A 27,978-nucleotide genomic window follows, 5' to 3' on the forward strand; every position below is an offset into this window, starting at 1 on the left:
ACCGACGCCTTGACCAACGACGGAAGAAGAAAGCGCGACTGATGTCCTCTCTCGCCTTTCTGTCACGGTGCCGAGATGAATGTGCTACACCGACGTACCTGTACCTGTACCGACGCCTTGTCCAACGACGGAAGAAGAAAGCGCGACTGATGTCCTCTCTCGCCTTTCTGTCACGGTGCCGAGATGAATGTGCTACACCGAAGTTCTTGAGATGCAAGCGCCTATTCACCACCGCCCAAGCACATCGTATCTACGACAGAATGGAACGAGCTTTTCTTCGTGAGCGAATACATACAACACGGAGAGACTTGGCAAGAACGGATCAGGAACTTCTGGACATTTTCTATCAACTAAGTAGCAGAATGCATCGAGACGACTGGGACAAGATCGACAGCATCACTCATAGGAGCATGCAGAACGAACTCGAGCGCTGCACCGAGCGGCAAAAGAAAAAGTTTGAAAGATGCCGGAAGCAGACCGACAAGGCGATTCCCGACATGTCACACACAGTGGTCAACCTCACTGAACGACAATTGACCGAAGAAGAAGTGTCAGTTCTTCAAAAAGGAGGGAATTTCGCTATCATCCCGAGAACTATACCTATGGAGGACATCATTGCCAACACCGAAGCAGCCATTCGGACCCTTCCTTGTGAAAGGGCAGAGGAAATACGCACTGAAACAGCCAGGATACTGCGCCGAGCAAAACCACCAGCTTGCAACCTGAAGAAAGAAGAGGTACAAGCCATTAAGAATCTCAACGCCGACAAGAGTATATTGGTACTGCCTGCCGATAAGGGGAATGCGACCGTCGTAATGAAGACCGAAGATTATGAGCAAAAGATCCGAGACCTATTAGATCCGACGACGTACCGAAAACTAAGCGCAGATCCGACGCAGCGTATCACTCGGAATACGAATCGATTAATCAAGGCGTCTTCTTTGCCGGCGGACATACAGAGAAACCTGCGCAACACAGAAGCCCTACCACCTCGGCTGTATGGATTACCCAAGATCCATAAGAACAACGTTCCACTGAGACCGATCGTTAGCGCTCCTGGTTCACCAACGTATAAACTGGCGAAACACTTGGCCTCTCTGCTCCAGCCACACGTGGGAAAGACCGACACATACATTAAGCACTCAGGGCATTTCATTGATAAGCTGAAGAAACTGAAACTTGCGCCAAACGACATCCTGGTCAGTTTTGATGTTGTTTCGTTATTTACGAAAGTGCCACTCAGCGACGCTCTGGAGCACATCGGTTCCATGTTCCCGCAAGACATCAAAAAGCTCTTCCATGCATGTCTCACCACGAGCTACTTCACGTGGAATGGCGATTTCTACGAACAGCTGGAAGGCGTCGCCATGGGTAGTCCTCTCAGTCCAGTGGTGGCCAACTTCTTCATGGAACAATTCGAAGCACAGGCACTGGACTCGGCGACTTGCAAACCTAAGGTGTGGTACAGGTACGTCGATGATACTTTCGTGGTGTGGAGCCATGGTGGAGAACAGCTCGGTGAATTCCTGAGACACTTGAACAGCCTCCATGCCAACATAACATTTACCATGGAAGTAGAAAAGGACAAGAAACTGCCATTTCTAGATGTGCTGGTCACAAGGGACGGCGAAAACCTGGGACACAGCGTGTATCGAAAACCGACACACACGGACCGATACCTGCACAAACTGTCAAACCACCACCCGAGCCAGAAAAGAGGCATGATTAGTACGCTCGTAACGAGAGCAGGACGAATATGTGAGCCTCAACACCTCAAACGAGAAATGCAACACCTGGAAACTGTTCTGAGGAGCAATGGGTACTCCACAAATTACATTAGAAGTGTAACAGAGCCAAACACTCGGCGAAGTAAGGAACCAGAAAAAGAAATGTCGGGTACGGCCTTTCTGCCATACATTCCCAGAGTGACGGACAGAATCGGCCGTATATTGCGCAAACACGGCGTAAAGACGATTTTCAAACCGACAAGAAAGATCAAAGAGTGTCTTAGATCGGCGAAGGAGAAAAGAGACCCACTTGCAAAGTCAGGAATATACCGTATACCTTGCACATGCTGAAAAGTTTATGTCGGAATGACTGGACGATCCATTAACACCAGGATCAAAGAGCATAAGCGACATTGCAGGTTGGGGCAGGTGGAGAAATCGGCCGTGGCAGAGCACGCACTGAATGAGACCGACCACGTAATAAAATTCGCCGACACGGAAGTTCTGGCTGTAGAGAAGCACTACCACACGCGCTTGTTCAGAGAAGCTGTAGAAATCCAAAAACACGCGAACAGTTTCAACAAGAAAGAGGAAAGCCTTAAGGTAAACGGATCCTGGCTTCCCGTACTGCAGCGAACGACCGTCGCAGGTAGCAAGAGGAGAACCGCACCGGAAATGACCGCGGAGAAGCCCTCGGACGTTGGCGCGCCAGGTACATATAGTCTGCGGCCGCGAGCGCGCCTCCAGTTCACCACCGGCAATGGAGGGTGAAGCTTTGACAATGCCAGCCACTCGTGCTGGCGAAACGTCAGAAAAATCATTAGATGAACGTCGGCCGAAGAACCCGAGACAGAAGCCAATAGGCAGTTTGTCAACAAGTGGCCACGAAAGCCTTAACAATTTTGTATTACGCCTCTACGGGGAGGAGATTTGCAGATTGTACCGACGCCTTGACCAACGACGGAAGAAGAAAGCGCGACTGATGTCCTCTCTCGCCTTTCTGTCACGGTGCCGAGATGAATGTGCTACACCGAAGTTCTTGAGATGCAAGCGCCTATTCACCACCGCCCAAGCACATCGTATCTACGACAGAATGGAACGAGCTTTTCTTCGTGAGCGAATACATACAACACGGAGAGACTTGGCAAGAACGGATCAGGAACTTCTGGACATTTTCTATCAACTAAGTAGCAGAATGCATCGAGACGACTGGGACAAGATCGACAGCATCACTCATAGGAGCATGCAGAACGAACTCGAGCGCTGCACCGAGCGGCAAAAGAAAAAGTTTGAAAGATGCCGGAAGCAGACCGACAAGGCGATTCCCGACATGTCACACGCAGTGGTCAACCTCACTGAACGACAATTGACCGAAGAAGAAGTGTCAGTTCTTCAAAAAGGAGGGAATTTCGCTATCATCCCGAGAACTATACCTATGGAGGACATCATTGCCAACACCGAAGCAGCCATTCGGACCCTTCCTTGTGAAAGGGCAGAGGAAATACGCACTGAAACAGCCAGGATACTGCGCCGAGCAAAACCACCAGCTTGCAACCTGAAGAAAGAAGAGGTACAAGCCATTAAGAATCTCAACGCCGACAAGAGTATATTGGTACTGCCTGCCGATAAGGGGAATGCGACCGTCGTAATGAAGACCGAAGATTATGAGCAAAAGATCCGAGACCTATTAGATCCGACGACGTACCGAAAACTAAGCGCAGATCCGACGCAGCGTATCACTCGGAATACGAATCGATTAATCAAGGCGTCTTCTTTGCCGGCGGACATACAGAGAAACCTGCGCAACACAGAAGCCCTACCACCTCGGCTGTATGGATTACCCAAGATCCATAAGAACAACGTTCCACTGAGACCGATCGTTAGCGCTCCTGGTTCACCAACGTATAAACTGGCGAAACACTTGGCCTCTCTGCTCCAGCCACACGTGGGAAAGACCGACACATACATTAAGCACTCAGGGCATTTCATTGATAAGCTGAAGAAACTGAAACTTGCGCCAAACGACATCCTGGTCAGTTTTGATGTTGTTTCGTTATTTACGAAAGTGCCACTCAGCGACGCTCTGGAGCACATCGGTTCCATGTTCCCGCAAGACATCAAAAAGCTCTTCCATGCATGTCTCACCACGAGCTACTTCACGTGGAATGGCGATTTCTACGAACAGCTGGAAGGCGTCGCCATGGGTAGTCCTCTCAGTCCAGTGGTGGCCAACTTCTTCATGGAACAATTCGAAGCACAGGCACTGGACTCGGCGACTTGCAAACCTAAGGTGTGGTACAGGTACGTCGATGATACTTTCGTGGTGTGGAGCCATGGTGAAGAACAGCTCGGTGAATTCCTGAGACACTTGAACAGCCTCCATGCCAACATAACATTTACCATGGAAGTAGAAAAGGACAAGAAACTGCCATTTCTAGATGTGCTGGTCACAAGGGACGGCGAAAACCTGGGACACAGCGTGTATCGAAAACCGACACACACGGACCGATACCTGCACAAACTGTCAAACCACCACCCGAGCCAGAAAAGAGGCATGATTAGTACGCTCGTAACGAGAGCAGGACGAATATGTGAGCCTCAACACCTCAAACGAGAAATGCAACACCTGGAAACTGTTCTGAGGAGCAATGGGTACTCCACAAATTACATTAGAAGTGTAACAGAGCCAAACACTCGGCGAAGTAAGGAACCAGAAAAAGAAATGTCGGGTACGGCCTTTCTGCCATACATTCCCAGAGTGACGGACAGAATCGCCCGTATATTGCGCAAACACGGCGTAAAGACGATTTTCAAACCGACAAGAAAGATCAAAGAGTGTCTTAGATCGGCGAAGGAGAAAAGAGACCCACTTGCAAAGTCGGGAATATACCGTATACCTTGCACATGCTGAAAAGTTTATGTCGGAATGACTGGACGATCCATTAACACCAGGATCAAAGAGCATAAGCGACATTGCAGGTTGGGGCAGGTGGAGAAATCGGCCGTGGCAGAGCACGCACTGAATGAGACCGACCACGTAATAAAATTCGCCGACACGGAAGTTCTGGCTGTAGAGAAGCACTACCACACGCGCTTGTTCAGAGAAGCTGTAGAAATCCAAAAACACGCGAACAGTTTCAACAAGAAAGAGGAAAGCCTTAAGGTAAACGGATCCTGGCTTCCCGTACTGCAGCGAACGACCGTCGCAGGTAGCAAGAGGAGAACCGCACCGGAAATGACCGCGGAGAAGCCCTCGGACGTTGGCGCGCCAGGTACATATAGTCTGCGGCCGCGAGCGCGCCTCCAGTTCACCACCGGCAATGGAGGGTGAAGCTTTGACAATGCCAGCCACTCGTGCTGGCGAAACGTCAGAAAAATCATTAGATGAACGTCGGCCGAAGAACCCGAGACAGAAGCCAATAGGCAGTTTGTCAACAAGTGGCCACAAAAGCCTTAACAATTTTGTATTACGCCTCTACGGGGAGGAGATTTGCAGATTGTACCGACGCCTTGACCAACGACGGAAGAAGAAAGCGCGACTGATGTCCTCCCTCGCCTTTCTGTCACGGTGCCGAGATGAATGTGCTACACCGAAGTTCTTGAGATGCAAGCGCCTATTCACCACCGCCCAAGCACATCGTATCTACGACAGAATGGAACGAGCTTTTCTTCGTGAGCGAATACATACAACACGGAGAGACTTGGCAAGAACGGATCAGGAACTTCTGGACATTTTCTATCAACTAAGTAGCAGAATGCATCGGGACGACTGGGACAAGATCGACAGCATCACTCATAGGAGCATGCAGAACGAACTCGAGCGCTGCACCGAGCGGCAAAAGAAAAAGTTTGAAAGATGCCGGAAGCAGACCGACAAGGCGATTCCCGACATGTCACACACAGTGGTCAACCTCACTGAACGACAATTGACCGAAGAAGAAGTGTCAGTTCTTCAAAAAGGAGGGAATTTCGCTATCATCCCGAGAACTATACCTATGGAGGACATCATTGCCAACACCGAAGCAGCCATTCGGACCCTTCCTTGTGAAAGGGCAGAGGAAATACGCACTGAAACAGCCAGGATACTGCGCCGAGCAAAACCACCAGCTTGCAACCTGAAGAAAGAAGAGGTACAAGCCATTAAGAATCTCAACGCCGACAAGAGTATATTGGTACTGCCTGCCGATAAGGGGAATGCGACCGTCGTAATGAAGACCGAAGATTATGAGCAAAAGATCCGAGACCTATTAGATCCGACGACGTACCGAAAACTAAGCGCAGATCCGACGCAGCGTATCACTCGGAATACGAATCGATTAATCAAGGCGTCTTCTCTGCCGGCGGACATACAGAGAAACCTGCGCAACACAGAAGCCCTACCACCTCGGCTGTATGGATTACCCAAGATCCATAAGAACAACGTTCCACTGAGACCGATCGTTAGCGCTCCTGGTTCACCAACGTATAAACTGGCGAAACACTTGGCCTCTCTGCTCTAGCCACACGTGGGAAAGACCGACACATACATTAAGCGCTCAGGACATTTCATTGATAAGCTGAAGAAACTGAAACTTGCGCCAAACGACATCCTGGTCAGTTTTGATGTTGTTTCGTTATTTACGAAAGTGCCACTCAGCGACGCTCTGGAGCACATCGGTTCCATGTTCCCGCAAGACATCAAAAAGCTCTTCCATGCATGTCTCACCACGAGCTACTTCACGTGGAATGGCGATTTCTACGAACAGCTGGAAGGCGTCGCCATGGGTAGTCCTCTCAGTCCAGTGGTGGCCAACTTCTTCATGGAACAATTCGAAGCACAGGCACTGGACTCGGCGACTTGCAAACCTAAGGTGTGGTACAGGTACGTCGATGATACTTTCGTGGTGTGGAGCCATGGTGAAGAACAGCTCGGTGAATTCCTGAGACCCTTGAACAGCCTCCATGCCAACATAACATTTACCATGGAAGTAGAAAAGGACAAGAAACTGCCATTTCTAGATGTGCTGGTCACAAGGGACGGCGAAAACCTGGGACACAGCGTGTATCGAAAACCGACACACACGGACCGATACCTGCACAAACTGTCAAACCACCACCCGAGCCAGAAAAGAGGCATGATTAGTACGCTCGTAACGAGAGCAGGACGAATATGTGAGCCTCAACACCTCAAACGAGAAATGCAACACCTGGAAACTGTTCTGAGGAGCAATGGGTACTCCACAAATTACATTAGAAGTGTAACAGAGCCAAACACTCGGCGAAGTAAGGAACCAGAAAAAGAAATGTCGGGTACGGCCTTTCTGCCATACATTCCCAGAGTGACGGACAGAATCGGCCGTATATTGCGCAAACACGGCGTAAAGACGATTTTCAAACCGACAAGAAAGATCAAAGAGTGTCTTAGATCGGCGAAGGAGAAAAGAGACCCACTTGCAAAGTCGGGAATATACCGTATACCTTGCACATGCTGAAAAGTTTATGTCGGAATGACTGGACGATCCATTAACACCAGGATCAAAGAGCATAAGCGACATTGCAGGTTGGGGCAGGTGGAGAAATCGGCCGTGGCAGAGCACGCACTGAATGAGACCGACCACATAATAAAATTCGCCGACACGGAAGTTCTGGCTGTAGAGAAGCACTACCACACGCGCTTGTTCAGAGAAGCTGTAGAAATCCAAAAACACGCGAACAGTTTCAACAAGAAAGAGGAAAGCCTTAAGGTAAACGGATCCTGGCTTCCCGTACTGCAGCGAACGACCGTCGCAGGTAGCAAGAGGAGAACCGCACCGGAAATGACCGCGGAGAAGCCCTCGGACGTTGGCGCGCCAGGTACATATAGTCTGCGGCCGCGAGCTCGGCTCCAGTTCACCACCGGCAGTGGAGGGTGAAGCTTTGACAATGCCAGCCACTCGTGCTGGCGAAACGTCAGAAAAATCATTAGATGAACGTCGGCCGAAGAACCCGAGACAGAAGCCAATAGGCAGTTTGTCAACAAGTGGCCACGAAAGCCTTAACGATGTCGTAGACATTGTAGTAACTTGTAGTGGAAAAGGGGTGGTACAGGCATGTTTAGCAGCTTTTCTTCGCAGGGTCAGAACATAAGTGGCTGTGCTGGATGATAGCCATGGGGATGCTGATCTGTGGTCACAGCAGTGGAGCTGGAGATCAACGGATAATGATCCAGACCTTTCAGTCAGTGGCACTGTACTCACGGCAGCCAGTTATATTAGTAACAAGTCATAAGTGGTCGCTACGAACAACAATAGAGGTATGGAAGATAATGCCGAGAATAGTGGAAACAGAAACTGGTGCACACAACAGTGACGATTTAGATGACATTATAAAATAGTCGGGAAAAGGGATTGTATTATGTCCATACATTAGTATACTTATACCTGAAATACAGACACCTAACTCAGTCAGCTTAACCCGACAGGTTCAATAGAATGGCTACTGGGCTTAGTAAAAGGACAGGTTCTGAAGAAGGGCTGTAATAAATTGCACAAATCCGACCAATCAGTGGATATACTTGCTGTCAGAACAATTCATGTCGAGTGTAACACTGCAAAATACTCGTATCTCAACAATGGATTGATTTATATAATTTATGGAATGTCCCCTTCAGTTGGAAAAGGGTATAAGATTGTTGACACCCCTATCAACGATACTGATCTCCTAGTAACAGTTCAGACAATGGACTATTAGGAGCTGTATATTGTGGACCAGCATAACCAACTCACTGTCTTTCGAGGTGAGGAAATCATTGTATAGCTACATTTAAAGCAGTATCAGCAATGACCCTGAACATGCAGAGACCTGGAAGTGGCAGTGACCTTCAACCAGCCAGGACCTGCATTGGACCCATCCACCCTCTCAGCGAGAACGAAGACCCTGCCTTGCTGGGAGGCTGGAAGTGGTAGTGGTGACCTTCGACCAGCCAGGACTCAGAGCAGCTAGCAGCTTCCTGACGTCCTTGTATTGGCAACAAAGGCAGGATGGGCGTAAGGTATAAGACCACTATACATAACGCACAGCTTGGTACTTCTCAACAGAAAAGCAAGGTGATAACATGTGTGAACTACGTGTTTCTTAAATCAGTAGGTCTGAAACCTCACAATGACGTCGTTTGATATAACTAGCTAGGTGGAATATGATGAGTATATTATATACTATGAATACTTCTCACATAAGACTTATGTATCAACCACATTTAACAAGAACAATGAAATTCGGATTGTCATCCAATACCACACTACTTTAATCCTCTCATGCTAGAGTTTCATATATCTTGACAAATCGTTTACGAAAATGGATGTTACAGCTACAGCTGCATCGAACCGTACACGTAATGATCTAGCATTCTTTTTTCATGAGATATCATCTTAAAGTGATCGAGACTGACTGTACATGCAATATAGGCAAAGCATCAACACTCAAAGTAGATGTCTCTACTTCTCCCTAGGATTTGAACGATTTACAAAATACTGGATGGCTCATAGATGAACTAGTGGGTAAAACAGTGGAAGAGTGCAAGAGATTTACTGCATGTTTACATCTAAAACTGCTAGATAACAACTCATGTATTCAAGGATCTCTAGAAGAGATCGCTGTCAATAACGTAATGGGAAACATGCCACACATCATCCTATTGGATGAGCAATGTTTGAAGGTTTTAAAAGTTCTGAATGCTGATGTATTTCTAGCGTTATCTTTCCATTTATGAGAGCTTTTCGAGTACCCAGTGCTACCGATTGCAAACAGAAAAAAGTGGGCTATTAAAACCTTTGTCCATTTGTACATGCCCAGGTTCATCATACCTGCATTTCAGAGCAAGAGAAGAGGGAATGTAGCAAATCATTCCGCCATATTTGACGATTGCAAGGTAACTAACGCAAGAGTCTACCTTCACTCTGAATTCTACCAGTATGATAATCTGCACCAGCATTAGAATGACGTATATGCAGCGTTCCATGCTTCATACTGTGAAGAGAAAGGATGTACCCTCAGGCCAAGGATTTCAAGGAGCTGGCACCAATGATCGTGATAGATTGCTCAAAACAGAATGAGGTAATCTGAACCTATAGTTGCATGAATTGAATTTGTATCTTTGTCATATTTCCCACAACACACTGCCGCATTTGCTCTAGTTCTTTATGAACTAGAGCATTTCTGTGTGATTAACTATTGTCTACTCTTCAGTGTTGTGCAACGAGCTGTATAAATTTACAGGTGCTGAGCCGTATCCAGAGCATTTCACAATGGCATCTCAAGGTGTTGGCATCACTGGTGACGCTCAGGGATTCTATCATGATGATCATAGACATTTAGTATTGGAAGATACTGAATTCATTGGATACACATAAGATGCCAGTATAATTGAGACATTCTCATTAAACACATCATCACTGAGGTCTTTTGAATATGTGAAATGTGCTAAGACATTGAGGAGTGCACAGTGATTAACACGTTTTTATCATGGAATTCACTGGGATGATCATGGTATACCCTATAAAGATATGGTGACATCGCTTAGATTTTATGGCGACAGGAATACCATAATCTACACCAAAGGTGAAGAGGAGACCACATGGACGTGTCGAATTTTCAAGTTTTCTGCGATTCAAGACCTGGAATTCTATGGGTGTCCTGTTCTCCATCGACTCAAGAAGAGCATGTGTGAAAATAGTTACGTGTCTACTTATGAGAATGTAAAATTACTTTTAAATTGGATGAAAAATAAATAAATTTTTACCACACAGTCTATGTATACTATCTTTTCACCCTGCTCCCACCTTAATAGTATACAACTTCGTCCAGCTACTACATCTGTACTTATCCTGAATTAGTGGTGATACAATTTTAGACACGTTTGCTATATTACTTTGGAAGCAGACATGATCATGTGTCTCCTGCTGCCATACGCTAACTCATGTTGCATGATAGTCTTAATTCCATGCAAACAATCTACATATTTTGATATCTTCCATGTTAAACTTCACCTTCATGTTCAAAAGTAATGTCATTTGTGTCATTCACTTCTCTTATATATACAGTTGGGATGGGTGTTTTGTAAATAACAACAACAAAGGGGTATGGTAACAAATTTTTCGTTTATTTACTTCACACAAATACAATTTTATTCTTGAGATGCAGTTTGATTCTTGAGGTACAGTTTGGTTGTAGTTTTCAATAGAGAGATACTGTTTTGGGCAAAGTGAGCATATATATTTCTGATGTACAGTTATTTTTGTCAACCCATATGGTGTGCAGATATTTTGTAAGTACAGTTCTTGGGAATGAAGATGGTGCTCATATAATTATTTTGCAGGGCATGTAATTATGAGTCTGCACAATACACATCCCTCAGACTCCAAAAGAAATGCACACTATTTTTTTTAAATCCATCTTTTATTCTACATGTGTGAAAGTTTTACAGTGTGTAGATACATCCTTTAGGAATAATATTTTCATTTCTCCACATAATTTCCGTCCCTCTCAACTGCCTTACACCATATTGGAACCAGCGCCTGTATACCCGCACGCTAAAGTTCTGGACCAACCTGTTGGAGCCACTGTTTGGCAGTGTGCACAAGGGAGTCATCATCTTCAAACCTTGTTCCGTGAAGAGAATCTTTCAGTTTCCGAAAGACATGATAGTCACATGGAGCCAGGTCCGGACGGTAAGGCGGGTGTTTCAGTGTTGTCCATCTGAGTTTTGTGATCACTTCCATGGTTTTTTGACTGACATGTGGCCGTGCATTGTCGTGCAACAACAAAACATCCTGATTTAGCCGATGTGGTCGAACACAACTCAGTCGAGCTTGAAGTCTCTTCAGTGTCGTCACATATGCATCAGAATTTATGGTGGTTCCATTTGGCATGATGTTCACAAGCAACAGTTCTTCGGAATCGAAAAACACTGTAGCCATAACTTTTCCAGCAGAAGGTGTGGTTTTTAATTCTTTTTTATTGGGTGAAAATGCATGATGCCCCTCCATTGATTGCCTCTTCGTCTCTGGTGAAAAATGATGGAGCCATGTTTCATCACGTGTCACAATTCTTCCAAGAAATTCATCTTCACCATTCACGTACTGTTCCAAAGCATCGCTGTATACCGTTTTTCTTGTTTCTTTGTGAGTCACTGTCAACATCCTGGGAACCCACCTGGCACAAACCCTTTTTAACGCCAACACTTTCAGTATTCTGCAAGCACTTCCTTCCCCTATCCCAATGTAGCATGACAATTCGTTCACTGTGATGCGTCTGTAAGCAGTCACCAGTTCGTTAACTCTCTGCACATTGTCTGGAATGTGTGCAGTACGAGGCCTGCCGCTGCGAGGACAATCCTCAATATTTCCGTGCCCGCTTTTATCACGTAACCTGCTTGCTCACCGACTAACTGTACTGCGATCGACAGCAGCATCTCCATACACGTTTTTCGACCTCTTGTGGATGTTTCCCTCTGTCTCGTTTTCACAGCACAGGAGTTCTATGACAGCACGTTGTTTCTGACGAACGTCAAGTGTAGCAGCCATGTTGAATACATGCTGTGATGGCGCCACTCACGGGAACAGGTTGAACTAAGTTTGAAAACAAGCGGTAAGGATGTATCTACATTCTGTAAAACTTTCGCACATGCAGAATGAAAACTGTATTTTTTCAAAAATAATTTGCACTTCTTTTGGAGTGACCCTCATAAATAAATATTGACTCCACACACACACACACACACACACACACACACACACACACACACACACACACACATATATATATATATATATATATATATATATATATAGCCGGCCGAAGTGGCCGTGCGGTTAAAGGCGCTGCAGTCTGGAACCGCAAGACCGCTACGGTCGCAGGTTCGAATCCTGCCTCGGGCATGGATGTCTGTGATGTCCTTAGGTTTAACTAGTTCTAAGTTCTAGGGGACTAATAACCTCAGCAGTTGAGTCCCATAGTGCTCAGAGCCATTTGAACCATATATATATATTATGATAACAGGTCCAACTACTCTGTAACATTTACACCAAGTTGCATTCTCTCTCTCTGACTCAATAGGAATCCCACCCACCCTTTCTCTCTCAAGAAGTGAATACTGTGAGTATGGCATAGTTTCAGTCCCATAATCAGATACGACCCCTTTATCATCATAAGGCAACAGGCTGACTTTAGACTGCAGCACAGTGTACACCTTGTGTCCTATCGATCGAATACTAGTTTGCTGCACCATATGCTGTGGCTGTGGTGGAGCACCACAAACGCTGCTGTACTGGCACTACAAATAATTTTCAGTAGATAGTGCTCTCAATGTCACGTTAGACACATCATCAACCCTCCTGCGTATGGCGCCTTCGAATTTGTGGTATGCCCACAATTTTGCTCGGAAACCTACAAACTCCACGATTTCACTGTGGCTCCTCATTATTTCATATGGATTGTAGTTCTTCACTCAACAGATGAAGCCCTCTGTATCCATATAAAGTAACTTAGTATCAGCGAAATGAGGTTTTGCAAACTAATAATGGAATATGCACATGTGGAATTTGGATAGGTCTAGTATGCACATCGCCACATAGAAAGCTTTTGTGAACTCTACTGGAGTCTTTGTACTCTACACAGCAACAATGTTCTCACTGAATATTGTGATTCATTTACAATTTGGGCTGGAGATGAATTTTCTTATGCTCCAACGCCCATGCCATTCAGTTCCAACGAAAATTTCACTATGTTTTATCAAATTCTCCACATTTTTGCCAAAAATTTACTTATTCATAAATTTAAAAAATCCTTCTCAAAGTCACACATCGTGGACGTCCTCAGTGTTGCACTGAAATCAATATACTCCTTCAACAAGGAGGACTGCTTGAAGGTGAAAACCCAAGTGATTCTAATCAACTGCATCCCGAATCTGAGACAATGCTGGAGATTACAAGAGTGAATAGTGTATATTCGCTTATTCATCAGTGTTGTCATCAGTTATGGAGTGGAGCCTCCTTGGAGAACTAGCTGCTCTACACAGAGCAGCAAAAGGCTTGTGCATCATGAAAACTAATAGTTTATATGAGTTCTGCCACTGTGGATCCATTGATCAAGCTCCCCTACATCGCCTACAGCATATTGATCAAATAAAAAAAAATATTTACGCAAAAAGCACGAGGAACAAAAATTTTATTTATACAACACCTCTGATGTGGATGGCATCAGAACCTTTGTCCCTCCCTATTCTTGATCCTCTAAATCATCTACAGCAACAAAGAATGTGACTCAGATTCGCCCACAAAATAACAGAAACATTATGTGCACACAAAAATATGAAGAACAAAACGTTTTTTAGAATATTAACTTAAGTGATGGCTATGATGTGGATGTGATCACAACGTCTATCCCTCCCTGCTCCAGATCCTAGAAGTCATCTGCAACAACAAAGAATATGCCTCAGACTCGTTGGCCATGAAGTAACAAAACATAGTATGCACACACAACGCAAGATGAAATTTTAGAAAGAAATTTCTTTCAACGAAAGGGATATGTCTGAGACTCATTGACCACTAAATATCAGCAATACATTACATGTAAGCAGTGCTATAAAGAAGAAAAATATATACCCGTACAATGCTGATGCTGTTACTGTTGCTGTTGCTGCTGCTGCCTCTCAGATTCCAGCTAATCCACGATTTAGCGTAATTATGCTGAAAGAATAAGACGACGACATGTATTCAATACAACGATTTCTTAGTGAATGAACTGTACATAAAAAAAGAAAAAAATTAAATTATCGATTTGAATATCTACTTATCCAGTAATTCCCACTCCTCTGATTGTCTACTGTGTTTGCCACTGGCACTGCTGCTGTTTGCTGCTGCTGACCAGTTCATGGTAGCTGCACTATGTAAAAAAACACAAAATAGTCAGACAGACACACTAACAGGGACAACTGAAACAATTAAAATATCTCAAAAGAGGAAAGACCGCTGGACCTGATGTGATACCAGTTCGATTTTACACAGAGTACGCCAAGGAACTTGCCCCCCTTCTTGCAGCGATGTCCCGTAGGTCTCTAGAAGAGCATAGCGTTCTAAAGGATTGCAAAAGAGCACAGGTCATCCCCGTTTTAAAGAAAGGACGTCGAACAGATGTGCAGAACTATAGACCTATATCTCTAACGTCGATCAGTTGTAGAATTTTGGAACACGTATTATGTTCGAGTATAATGACTTGTCTGGAGACTAGAAATCTACTCTGTAGGAATCAGCATAGGTTTCGAAATACGATCGTGTGAAACCCAGCTCGTGCTATTCGTCCACGAGACTCAGAGGGCCATAGGCACGGGTTCCCAGGTAGGCGCCATGTTCCTTGAATTCCGCAAGGCGTTCGATACAGTTCCCCAGAGTAGTTTAATAAACAAAGTAAGAGCATATGGACTATCAAACCAATTGTGTGATTGCATTGAAGAGTTCCTAGATAACAGAACGCAGCATGTCATTCTCAATGGAGAGAAGTCTTCCGATGTAAGAGCGATTTCAGGTGTGCCGCAGGGGAGTGTCGTAGGACCGTTGCTATTCACAATATATGCGGATGATGCTGTGGTATATCGAGAGGTTACAACAATGGAAAATTGTACTGAAATGCAGGATCTGCAGCGAATTGACGCATGGTGCAGGGAATGGCAATTGAATCTCAATGTAGACAAGTGTGATGTACTGCGAGTGCATAGAAAGAAAGATCCTTCATCATTTAGCTACCATATAGCAGGTCAGCAACTGGAAGCAGTTAATTCCATAAATTATCTGGGGGTAGGCATAAGGAGTGATTTAAAATGGAATGATCATATAAAGTTGATCATCGGTAAAGCAGATGCCAGACTGAGATTCTTTGGAAGATTCCTAAGGAAATGCAATCCGAAAACAAAGGAAGTAGGTTACAGTACACTTGTTCGCCCACTGCTTGAATGCTGCTCACCAGTGTGGGATCCGTACCAGATAGGGTTGATAGAGGAGATAGAGAGGATCCAACGGAGAGCGGCGCGCTTCGTTACGGGATCATTTAGTAATGGCGAAAGTGTTACGGAGATGATACATAAACTCCAGTGGAAGACTTTGCAGGAGAGACGCTCAGTAGCTCGGTACAGGCATTTGTTGAAGTTTCGAGAACATACCTTCACCGAGGAGTCAAGCAGTATATTGCTACCTCCTACGTATATCTCACGAAGAGACCATGAGCATAAAATCAGAGAGATTAGATCCCACACAGAGGCATACCGACAATCCTTCTTTCTACGAACAATACGAGACTGGAATAGAAGGGAGAACCGACAGAGGTACTCAAGGTACCCTCCGCCACACACCGTCAGGTGGCTTGCGGAGTATGGATGTAGATGTAGATGTAGATGTAGACGTACCCAGACACTAGAGCTGATTGAGGACGACTAGGGGTAGGGTTGGCTTTATGTACCTGCATTAATTCAACATTAGCCAATAGGAATGCAGTATTCTCAGGAGGGATGAAACCGACCGTCTGTGTGTTTGGATATATTGGTTCATGCATGTGTTTGCACACAGGAAGTAACCACTTGAGAGAGAGAGAGAGAGAGGAGGACAGGAAACGAATCGCCACAAGATGCTTTGTTCATGGCAGTGAGGACAATGGCTGGTCCCTCACATGGTTAGGCACATACGTCCACTTGGATAGGTATTGGCACGATTTATGGCTGTCTATGTCGCTTCTGACTATGCTTTCTCTGTGGCTACGCATAGGGTGTCTCCACACAGCATGGAGAACGGTTGCCTTGTGCATGTGCAACCTCACGGTAGTTCTGCTGGCCCCCACGTGGCTACGCTAGGGATGCACAGTGATGCATGACATGTCATAGCCCACAGGCTTCCACAGTAAATAAAGCTCTCAGCGTTTGGTGCTTCACCTGGTGCCCGGAGGTGCCTAGAAAACAGACACACGTGTGGGTGACCCAGAATAGCAGCTCATATATTGCCCTTCATACCACTCTGTGGTGTTTACAATTATTATATGATGAGAAATGCGGGCTGGGGTGCAGATGTGAGCTCTACCCAAGTGGGGGAGCCCTGTCTCCTGCAAACTGATTAGATAGACAATATATAAATTGAATTGAACATTATATTTTTGACACTGATTTGGATTTGTGTTGTGAAACCCTTCTTCTCGTGCTGGAGAAGAAGAGTGAGTCTTTTCCCTCAATTTGTTGATGGGGGAGGCGATGGGAGAAGTAGGGGCATGGGAGCTGTGGGGAATTTCCCAGAGGGAAGGGGGTAATTAGTTGACAAATTTTAATAATTAATCAATTATTTTTATATTAAAAATGTGCCCATATTGGTGAAGGGGAGGGGTGATTTTATGACATCCCAGACGTTTGGAGGAAGGGTGGAGGTTTCTTAGAAGGACAGAGTATCCTCAGTGGCTCATAAATCAACCCCCAGAGGGTCATAAATCAATTACCATAACAATAGCTTAAGGGTATGGGGAGGGGAATTATTTGGCCCTAAATTTATGCTTGCCCCTGAATTTTGCTTGCCCCTGAATGTATGCCAGCCAAACAAGGCAAATGGCTCAGAATCGGCTTTATCTGAAATGCAGGGTTAAGAGAGAACGTCACTGGGGAACTGATGTATGTTGTTGTGCCAGTGTGGTTGAGCGTCGTCCTGTTGGAAAATGAAGTCATCAGAGTCTTCCTGAAGTTGCAGAAAAAGCCAATTCTGCAGCATCTGAAGATGGCGCATTTCAATCACTGTGTTTTCCTCAAAACTGAAGGGACCATACACTTTTTCACGAGAAACGATGTTCACTTTAGAGGAGTCACTTTAACGACCAGTAAATGTAATTTGGTTTCTGGAGTCCCCATATGCGTGCGTTTCGTTGGTTTACTTTAACACTAACGTGAAATGTTGCTTCACCATTGTTTTTTTTTTTTTTTTTTTTTTTTTTTTTTTTGTCATCAGTCTACTGACAGGTTTGATGCGGCCCGCCACGAATTCCTTTCCTGTGCTAACCTCTTCATCTCAGAGTAGCACTTGCAACCCACGTCCTCTATTATTTTATTGGCGTATTCCAATCTCTGTCTTCCTCTACAGTTTTTGCCCTCTACAGCTCCCTCTAGTACCATGTCTTAGCAGATGTCCTATCATCCTGTCCCTTCTCCTTATCAGTGTTTTCCACATATTCCTTTCCTCTCCGATTCTGCGTAGAACCTCCTCATTCCTTACCTTATCAGTCCACCTAATTTTCAACATTCGTCTATAGCACCACATCTCAAATTCTTCGATTCTCTTCTGTTCCGGTGTTCCCACAGTCCGTGTTTCACTACCATACAATGCTGTACTCCAGACGTACATCCTCAGAAATTTCTTTCTCAAATTAAGGCCGGTATTTGATATTAGTAGACTTCTCTTGGCCAGAAATGCCTTTTTTGCCATAGCGAGTCTGCTTTTGATGCCCTCCTTGCTCCGTCCGTCATTGGTTATTTTACTGCCTAGGTAGCAGAATTCCTTAACTTCATTGACTTCGTGACCATCAATCCTGATGTTAAGTTTCTCGCTCTTCTCATTTCTACTACTTCTCATTACCTTCGTCTTTCTCCGATTTACTCTCAAACCATACTGTGTACTCATTAGACTGTTCATTCCGTTCAGCAGATCATTTAATTCTTCTTCACCTTCACTCAGGATAGCAATGTCATCAGCGAATCGTATCATTGATATCCTTTCACCTTGTATTTTAATTCCACTCCTGAACCTTTCTTTTATTTCCATCATTGCTTCCTCGATGTACAGATTGAAGAGTAGGGGCGAAAGGCTACAGCCTTGTCTTACACCCTTCTTAATACGAGCACTTCGTTCTTGATCGTCCACTCTTGGTTGTTGTACGTATTGTGTATGACCCGTCTCTCCCTATAGCTTACCCCAACTTTTCTCAGAGTCTCGAACAGTTTGCACCATTTTATATTGTCGAACGCTTTTTACAGGTCGACAAATCCTATGACAGTGTCCTGATTTTTCTTTAGTCTTGCTTCCATTATTAGCCGTAACGTCAGAATTGCCTCTCTCGTCCCTTTACTTTTCCTAAAGCCAAACGGATCGTCACCTAACGCATACTCAATTTTCTTTTCCATTCTTCTTTATATTATTCTTGTAAGCAGCTTCGATGCATGTGCTGTTAAGCTGATTGTGCGATAATTCTCGCACTTGTCAGCTCTTGCCGTCTTCGGAATTGTGTGGATGATTCTTTTCCGAAAGTCAGGTGGTATGTCGCCAGACTCATATATTCTACACACCAACGTGAATAGTCGTTTTGTTGCCACTTCCCCCAATGATTTTAGAAATTCTGATGGAATGTTATCTATCCCTTCTGCCTTATTTGACCGTAAGTCCTCCAAAGCTCTTTTAAATTCCGATTCTAATACTGGATCCCCTATCTCTTCTAAATCGACTCCTGTTTCTTCTTCTATCACATCAGACAAACCTTCACCCTCATAGAGGCTTTCAATGTATTCTTTCCACCAATCTGCTCTCTCCTCTGCATTTAACAGTGGAATTCCCGTTGCACTCTTAATGTTACCACCGTTGCTTTTAATGTCACCAAAGGTTGTTTTGACTTTCCTGTATGCTGAGTCTGTCCTTCCAACAATCATATCTTTTTCGATGTCTTCACATTTCGTCTTTGCTTCCCTGCACTTCCTATTTATTTCATTCCTCAGCGACTTGTATTTCTGTATTCCTGATTTTCCCGGAACATGTTTGTACTTTCTCCTTTCATCAATCAACTGAAGTATTTCTTCTGTTACCCATGGTTTCTTCGCAGCTACCTTCTCTGTACCTATGTTTTCCTTCCCAACTTCTGTGATGGCCCTTTTTAGAGATGTCCATTCCTCTTCAACTGTACTGCCTACTGAGATATTCCTTATTGCTGTATCTATAGCGTTAGAGAACTTCAAACGCATCTCGTCATTCCTTAGTAATTCCGTATCCTACTTCTTTGCTTATTGATTGTTCCTAATGTCTTGACCTTCAGCCTACTCTTCATCACTACTATATTGTGATCTGAGTCTATATCTGCTCCTGGGTACGCCTTACAATCCAGTATCTGATTTCGGAATCTCTGTCTGACCATGATGTAATCTAATTGAAATCTTCCCGTATCTCCCGGCCTTTTCCAAGTATACCTCCTCCTCTTGTGATTCTTGAACAGGGTATTCGCTATTACTAGTTGAAACTTGTTACAGAACTCAATTAGTCTTTCTCCTCTTTCATTCCTTGTCCCAAGCCCATATTCTCCTGTAACCTTTTCTTCTTCTCCTTCCCCTACAACTGCATTCCAGTCGCCCATGACAATTAGATTTTCGTCCCCCTTTACATACTGCATTACCCTTTCAATATCCTCATACACTGTCTCTATCTGTTCATCTTCAGCTTGCGACGTCGGCATGTATACCTGAACTATCGTTGTCGGTGTTGGTCTGCTGTCGATTCTGATTAGAACTACCCGGTCACTGAATTGGTCACAGTAACACACCCTCTGCTCTACCTTCCTATTCATAACGAATCCTACACCTGTTATACCATTTTCTGCTGCTGTTGATATTACCCGATACTCATCTGACCAGAAATCCTTGTCTTCCTTCCACTTCACTTCACTGACCCCTACTATATCTAGATTGAGCCTTTCCATTTCCCTTTTCTGATATTCTAGTTTCCCTACCACGTTCAAGTTTCTGACATTCCACGCCCCGACTCGTAGAACGTTATCCTTTCGTTGATTATTCAATCTATTTCTCATGGTAACCTCCCCCTTGGCAGTCCCCTCCCGGAGATCCGAATGGGGGACTATTCCGGAATCTTTTGGCAATGGAGAGATCATCATGACACTTCTTCAATTACAGGCCACATGTTCTGTGGGTACACGTTACGTGTCTTTAATGCAGTGGTTTCCATTGCCCTCTGCATCCTCATGTCGTTGATCATTGCTGATTCTTCCGCCTTTTGGGGCAATTTCCCACCCCTAGGACAAGAGAGTGCCCTGAACCTCTATCCGCTCCTCCACCCTCTTTGAGAAGGCCGTTGGCGGAATGAGGCTGACTTCTTATGCAGGAAGTCTTCGGCCGCCAATGCTGAATATTTATCAAAACTTAGGCAGTGGCGGGGATCGAACCCGGGATCGAACACGTTTTGATTATGAATCAAAGACGCTACCCCTAGACCACGGGTACTATGTCCACTGAAAATTAACCATCGTAAAAATGCATCGTCTTCCATATTCTTTAGCAGAGTATTGCTGAGGTCAACTAGTTTCCTTTTATCGGCAACTCGAAGAGCTTGCACTTGTTGTAATATACAGACCAAAAGACGCCTAAATTACGAGGTCGATCTAAACTCTTATTTTTGCACAAATGTCAAGTACGCCGTGTGACGATGAATGTTTTTGTGTGCAGGTGGATCAGTACCAAAACGCATTGTTGAGAGGACGCCATTTTAATTCTGACTGCCTGAAATCTGGAAAGACACACAGACCGACAGCAAACGGCGATTTTATGAAAATGTAGGCCACCCCTCTTCAAACAACACACATTTCCTTGCCTGCACGTCCCATATTTCGTAATTATTACCGTCCATAATCAGATCATTCTTTTGAAACACCCTGTATTATGTCATGACACGTGTTTGGCAGTAAATATTTACCTTTCCGGAGTAGTTCGTATGTTGCAAACGTAATAGATGTCTGTGTGTGCGCGCGCGCTCGTGCGTGAGTGTATTAAAGGACTGTATGACTGATTACCTCAATTCAAATTAACTCCCTGTGTATAAAATTGCACACATATTTTTTTCCCTTTTTCATTCAGCAGCTGGTGTATGATTTACAGGTGCTTGCTGTGATAACGATTTGTGTCGAAAAAATGCTAACTCACAAATTTCATTCGGCGGACATTTATCAAGTACAGGCAAATGAAATGAAACATTTTTCGTTTCATTTCTCTCGTTTCCATTGCCATAAGCATCTACGCTTCTCGTGTCCCCTATTCATCTAATTTTGTGAATAATCGTATGATTTCCGATGCAGATTAGCATTTTATGAGGGTTTAATGTCGCATATAGCACTGTCGTTTCACTGTCATAGTGCGTTGAGTCTGAAAGCAGTACCGTGTTGAGTGGAGCATAAAACTGCTAATGATAAACGTGGTCGTTTACTAAATACAAACCTACTTTGGCACTATAATTAATAAGTGAAATTATTAATATATTATTTTGTGTCCGAGAAACATCGGAACATTCTTAGAATGAACAGAAAAGTGTGTTATGTTTTGCGTACAGCATCATTCGTATATCTCATTCATTTCTGGATCGAACCTGTGAATATAGTAATGAAGGAATTGCTAAACACAATCGCTGGAAATCACCCCGAGATTGTACACGATTTGTTCTGATATGAACGCTGTATGTATTGACTTCATTGCAAGTCTCCTAAGCTCTGGAAAGACACTTTCTTATCAACAGTAAGTTAAAATACACCGGAAATCCTAACGTACGACCATCGTTAGCATAAACGTTTTATTAATATGCAACGTGAAAAGTATACTTCACGATATTCAGTATCACTCAGTAATATTATAAATTTTCTCAAAAATAACACCACATTGAGAAGCCAACATGTTAGGTTCTTGATAAGCATTTATTTAATTTCTAATCTTATCTACAATTTCAATTAGGATTTAAACGATATCGTACTTCGTTTCAGAGGACTACTACCAAAGCGTAGACTCTAGAGACTGAAAGTCTCATGTACTACCATATGCGCTTAAGGTACAGGCAGTTACTTAGTCTGGTAGAACCAACAATTGAAACTTCCCCGTTGTGCTTGTGAATCTTCTGCTCGAGTCTCAGGTAACCCCACCATTACGGCGAATGCTTAAACATTATACTTGGACGACAAACGCCGCACATTCCCCTTCACGGTCTCTTCATCTCTTTAAAGACATCATTGTCCTACCCAACCTTACTGTGAACAAAAAAACGAAACAATCGAGGAATTTAAATTGCTTGGAGAATCAGTTTAGACAAACAGATCATCCTTTCAAGGATTAGGGTGTTGCCTGTTCCGAAATTAAAAAGAGAATCATTATTCTAAAGAGTAAACGCTTATAACTCTTACATGACCTCTTTAAATCTGAATTCGACTGCCATTATTTTTCCATTTATGTAGCTGTACTGACGAATATTTCATCTCCATTTATTATTGACTAAAATTGCTACTCCAGAACTAGCTCGTTTTCTTAACCCAAAGTAAGATAAAACTAAAATAAGAAAAAGATTTGACAGACTGCTTGATGGTTTACAGAGGCGTTATGTAGCTGTACTGACGAATATTTCATCTCCATTTATTATTGACTAAAATTGCTACTCCAGAACTAGCTCGTTTTCTTAACCCAAAGTAAGATAAAACTAAAATAAGAAAAAGATTTGACACACTGCTTGATGGTTTACAGAGGCGTTCCACAAAGGAAACAGTTTAACCTACACTTTAACCGATTCTGATAACAGAATGGTTGGATGGTGTAGCTACTCATGCACTTACAAAATCACAACCACTCTACCCGAGAGACAGGGAAAATGAATAAACATGTAAAAAAAAAATATAAACGTGGATCAAAAACAAGAATAAATTGCAGGTACACGATTTAAAACAACTAATAACTTTACAGGGAACGCTCAAATTCGTGATCTTGATGATGTAGTGTGCAATACACCAAGTTTTTTTCTTGGCCGGCTATGAAAGTGGTACTGTCATAATCTTCAACCTATGCATATGCAGTGTATGGTTGAAAAGTTCTGGTACTGCTGTATTTTACAATGCATTTTCGGATTTTATTTTGTTGGAAGTTTATGTGCGTTTATTTCATTATATGTCTTCTTCTGTCTGCGAAAACAGAGAAATGTGGCGCTCTCATTAGCACACTGGACTTGGGTTCTGGAGGTCGGCGGTTCAAAGTCTGCCCAGCCATTGAGATTTAGGTTTTTCTCGATTTCTCTAAAATCGCTACAAGCAAATGCCGTGATGATTCCTTTGAAAAGGGCAAGGCCGATTTCCTTTCCCATCGTTTGGTAATCCGACCTTGTGTGCGTCACTAATGACGGTATTGTCGACGGAACGTAAAGCTCTACCTTCCTTCTTTTCTTCCTGTTCGCGAAAGGAAGCCTAGACCTCAACTTCTCGTTAAAAGAGCTCAATTTGCAACATCAGCAGAGTATCGCAATAGCGCCCGAGCGCGACCGGCTTAATCACGAGGCTAATGAGTTTCACAACTTTGGTCATCCTTCGTCGATTTGTCCTGATTACGCGCAGCGTATATTGCTACCAGATTCAGACACGACATTATTACAGCTGCACAAAGGCAGATCATATCTTCACAGAAACAAGCTTAATCCTTAAATCATTATGTTGTTTTTCAATGAGATTTGATTTTGTGATTACTGCTCAACATACTTGTATTGGACATATTACTTGCAGTATCTAGGGTATTAGTCCCCAGTGCGTTAGAACTGCAGGAATTCATAGAAATATATATCTCATCTTTAACTGATAATCATACCGCGACGCCTCTCCCTAAGTTTGTTACAACAATGAGGAGCAATCAAGATACAGCTTCGTTTATGTCAACATTATGGTGGAATATCGGTGAAATAATCGATTCAGGACGACAGTTAGAATCACTCTCAAAAATCGCATGAAACCGGTGAACAATATTTAGAATCTGAGTTGGAGTTCTGTGCGCTTCAGCTAAACAATTTTGCTGTTTCTTTCGGCAAGCGACATGTAAAAGCAATTTAATGAAATGCTTGTTTACTTTTCTGAATACTTAATCGACAATAAAGTTTAACTTTAATGCAAACTGAATTGGGGAACCATATTCGACTGAAAATTGTTCATTCTACAAATGCTAACATGTCTCTGGTGAACAGTGGAACTTTCATGCTTCATAACTGTTTTTTGGCCAAACTGAATTAACCACAGATATCAGAACTGAACTACAAATAAGTTTCATACCTTTACTTTCTAGTAGTTACAGATTATGAAGTCTCATTTCATTGACCACACATTTCACTCTCTCCTTAATAGTGTTGTTACGTATCAAGAAACTTTCATTAGCTAATGGGAAACAAGTTAGCAGTAAAGGTATATAAAAAAGATTACCACAAAACACTCTAACTGTGAGCCATTGTTACCAATAAATTATTATGACTTCTATTCAAAAAATGTGATGAGATATGAAAACAGTGTAATTTCGACCAAAAAACAAACTTCAGTATCACTAACTTGGTAAACTGGAACTGTATCGGGAATGAGTATGAGGTTCCTAGCTAAGCTTCAGCAACGTTAGGGCAGGTTTTTTGACTACGTTGCGGAAGTTTCACTTCAAAGTTCTTACGTATCCTCTGTTAAGTCCTGACCTCTCCCGATGCGATTTGCATATCTTTGGTGCCCGGCAGAAAGATATTTGTAGTAATTGATTCGTTTCGGACGATGACGTGTTCGCCTGTATACATTATGCTGTCAAAGCTAACAGAAAACATTTCTTCATGTAGGTAATGACCCTCTTGTCCGTCAGTGAAATAAATAAATTAACAGTTATGGTGAAAAATTTTGAAATAATGAACAATTTATTTACTTTTTTCCATTTGTCATACTTTCATTTGACTATCCCTTATACCAGTGGTTCCCAACAGGTGGTCCGCGGACCCCCAGGGGTCCGTGAGCTATGCCAGAGGGGCCCGCAAGATGCTGTTAGAATAAAAAATATATTAAATATATTTCGTATGGTAACAGATTTTTTGTTTTGGCTGCTTCCTGCATTAGTGAACGCTAACTTCTGCGTCTTCAATAATGAATATGTCAATGCTTTTTGCTAAGTACCAAAAATAGAAAACGTCTAACAAGACTCTTAATTTGGCTTTTCTAGGTACCTGATACTGTGATATGACAAGGTACCAATCACGTTCTATGAGGGGGTCCTCGAGAAAATTTTATGGGAACCCCTGCCACATACAATCGCACCAACATGTATATGTGATGAGATACTAGGGATGGCCCAAGAGTCCGTCGTCGCAGGGCCTGCAGGCAGACAAATTGCAGGATGTGCTGCCATATGTGAAGAACTTTGTACCCTGCACATAAAGAGCAGATTATAGTCATCAAAGAGTACCACTGTAGAAATTATTGGAGAGTAGTGAACCATTGCCAATGATTGGTATCAATATTTTTGGATTTTTCATTCAAATACCACTGGGGAATCAATATATTTTAATCACATTGATCATTCTCATGCTGTATCTGATATGCACCCTGCCGCTGAAAGCGCAGTAAGAACACAGCCCAGGTAAACAATGTAGAACAAGTTATTAGTCAACACATAAACTCAAATCTTCTCCTTATAGTAAGTTCGTACACTGGAAGTGTGTGCGTGTTTAAGTCAGTGTAGCACTTGAATGGCACAGTACCTGTTTGTCAGGCTGACGACCCCAAGAAATATTAAAGGTTATTTCTGAGTTCACTTTGGACTGAAAACCTTCACTTTGGATTTACAATGAAAACGACCGTCTCTGGATGGACCCCCCAACTTTATTATCAACTCCATAGATGGCAGCTGAAATACGTGTGACAACAGCCTCTATGTGATCTTGTGAGTGAAAGAAGTGTAGTAAGGAGGGTTTGAAACAATCGTACTGAAGAGCACGCAGCTCGATCTCTTGGTTGAGCTGCTGCAGCAAATGGTACGTGTCGGGGCCTGCATAAACTGAAAAGTACGTGCACTACCAAACATTACCTGTAGCACTATCCACCAGGAAATATTGTTCAGGCTGAGTTATGAAGTATGCCACTGGCTCGACATGTCTGCCAAATAGGCGGAAAGGCCGAGGCAGCCGGCCGCTGTGGCCGAGAGTTTCTAGGCGCTACAGTCTGGAACCGCGCGACCGCTACGGTCGCAGGTTCGACTCCTACTTCGTTCATGGATGTGTGTGATGTCCTTAGGTTAGTTAGGTTTAAGTTGTTCTAAGTTCTAGGGGACTGATGACCTCAGAAGTTAAGTCCCCTAATGCTCGGAGCCATTTGAACCATTTGGCCAAGGCACTGTTCGATTTCCCATCACCAGCGAATTACTGACGAACTTTTTGTTCGATATTTCCGTTGGTATCGGTGTGCTGGCAGCTATCTTCTCTAGCAGCAGTTCTTGAGGTTGTTACATAGTGTGGAGAAGTATTAAAATTTGAGTTTTAACTTTCGTTGCCTCGACCATGCTATAAAGAGTAGCAAATAGTTCACTCGAAACTTGGAACTTACATGAAAGCAGATATCGTTTACCCATAACAATGCAAAGACACGAAAAATCGAGTGTAACGGAAAACACACTGTTGCCAACTGATATATACCGCGCCACTAGAAGTGCAATAAGAAACAGCAGCCCACGTAAACAAGCAGAACAAGTTTATTAGTAAACACATAAACTCAAACCTCTTCACAGGAGTAAGCTTTTACATTGAGTATTGAAAGACTACCTCACTTTGCTTTGCTTTATATTAGACTGTATTCGACAGATGAAAGCCTACGCTTTATTGACTTGCTTACTAGTCACAGTCTGACAGTCTGCACTGGTATGTCTATATTTGCTCGCAATTTCACATTTGATTTCGTGTTTACTAGTAATTAATAGGGCCTGAGTATTTATTTAATTAATTTGTTACTTTAATCTTGAATTAAATAAAGTTTCACAATGGGTAAAATTCAGTAGTTCTGACAACTAACAGAAGAATCGACCTTGAACATGATAATACTGTCTCTGTGTCAAGCATGCCTACAATGTCCTAGACAACTCTATCAGCGGAGTCACCACCCATACATTTTACTACTCAAACACGTGAGAAGTGCAACTACATGTCCACCACTCCATCTCATGGCTCAATAAACCAGAGTACATATGTTCTATAAAATAATCATGATACCATACCGTCCTGGACATGTGTTCTTGTTTGCTATCCATCTGGAGGTGTGAGCGCATAATCCTCCAGAATGCCAGCCATATATTGGTGGACGCACTCTTCACGTCAGCAAAGTGGTCAATCAGGGAACACCTTCTGGTGACCAGCTATGTGTGACGTCAGCGCCTGAGTGCACTGTCCCCGAGGACTGGCCCAACAGGAATCCCAAGGGTGAGCCCAAGTGGAGGTAG

General features: G+C 43.5%; 1 protein-coding gene across 1 annotated transcript; it reads left to right on the plus strand.

The window, feature by feature from the left end:
* Window positions 1-5,530: 5,530 nt before the first annotated feature.
* Window positions 5,531-27,978, plus strand: LOC126199468 (uncharacterized). The gene is made up of 3 exons (XM_049936389.1): window positions 5,531-5,899; window positions 6,227-7,016; window positions 27,818-27,978. Exons 1-3 carry the CDS (start codon window positions 5,531-5,533, stop codon window positions 27,976-27,978), a joined length of 1,320 nt encoding a protein of 439 aa, XP_049792346.1.

This window comes from Schistocerca nitens, chromosome 8, assembly GCF_023898315.1.
Source record: "Schistocerca nitens isolate TAMUIC-IGC-003100 chromosome 8, iqSchNite1.1, whole genome shotgun sequence".
Lineage (NCBI taxonomy): Eukaryota > Metazoa > Arthropoda > Insecta > Orthoptera > Acrididae > Schistocerca > Schistocerca nitens.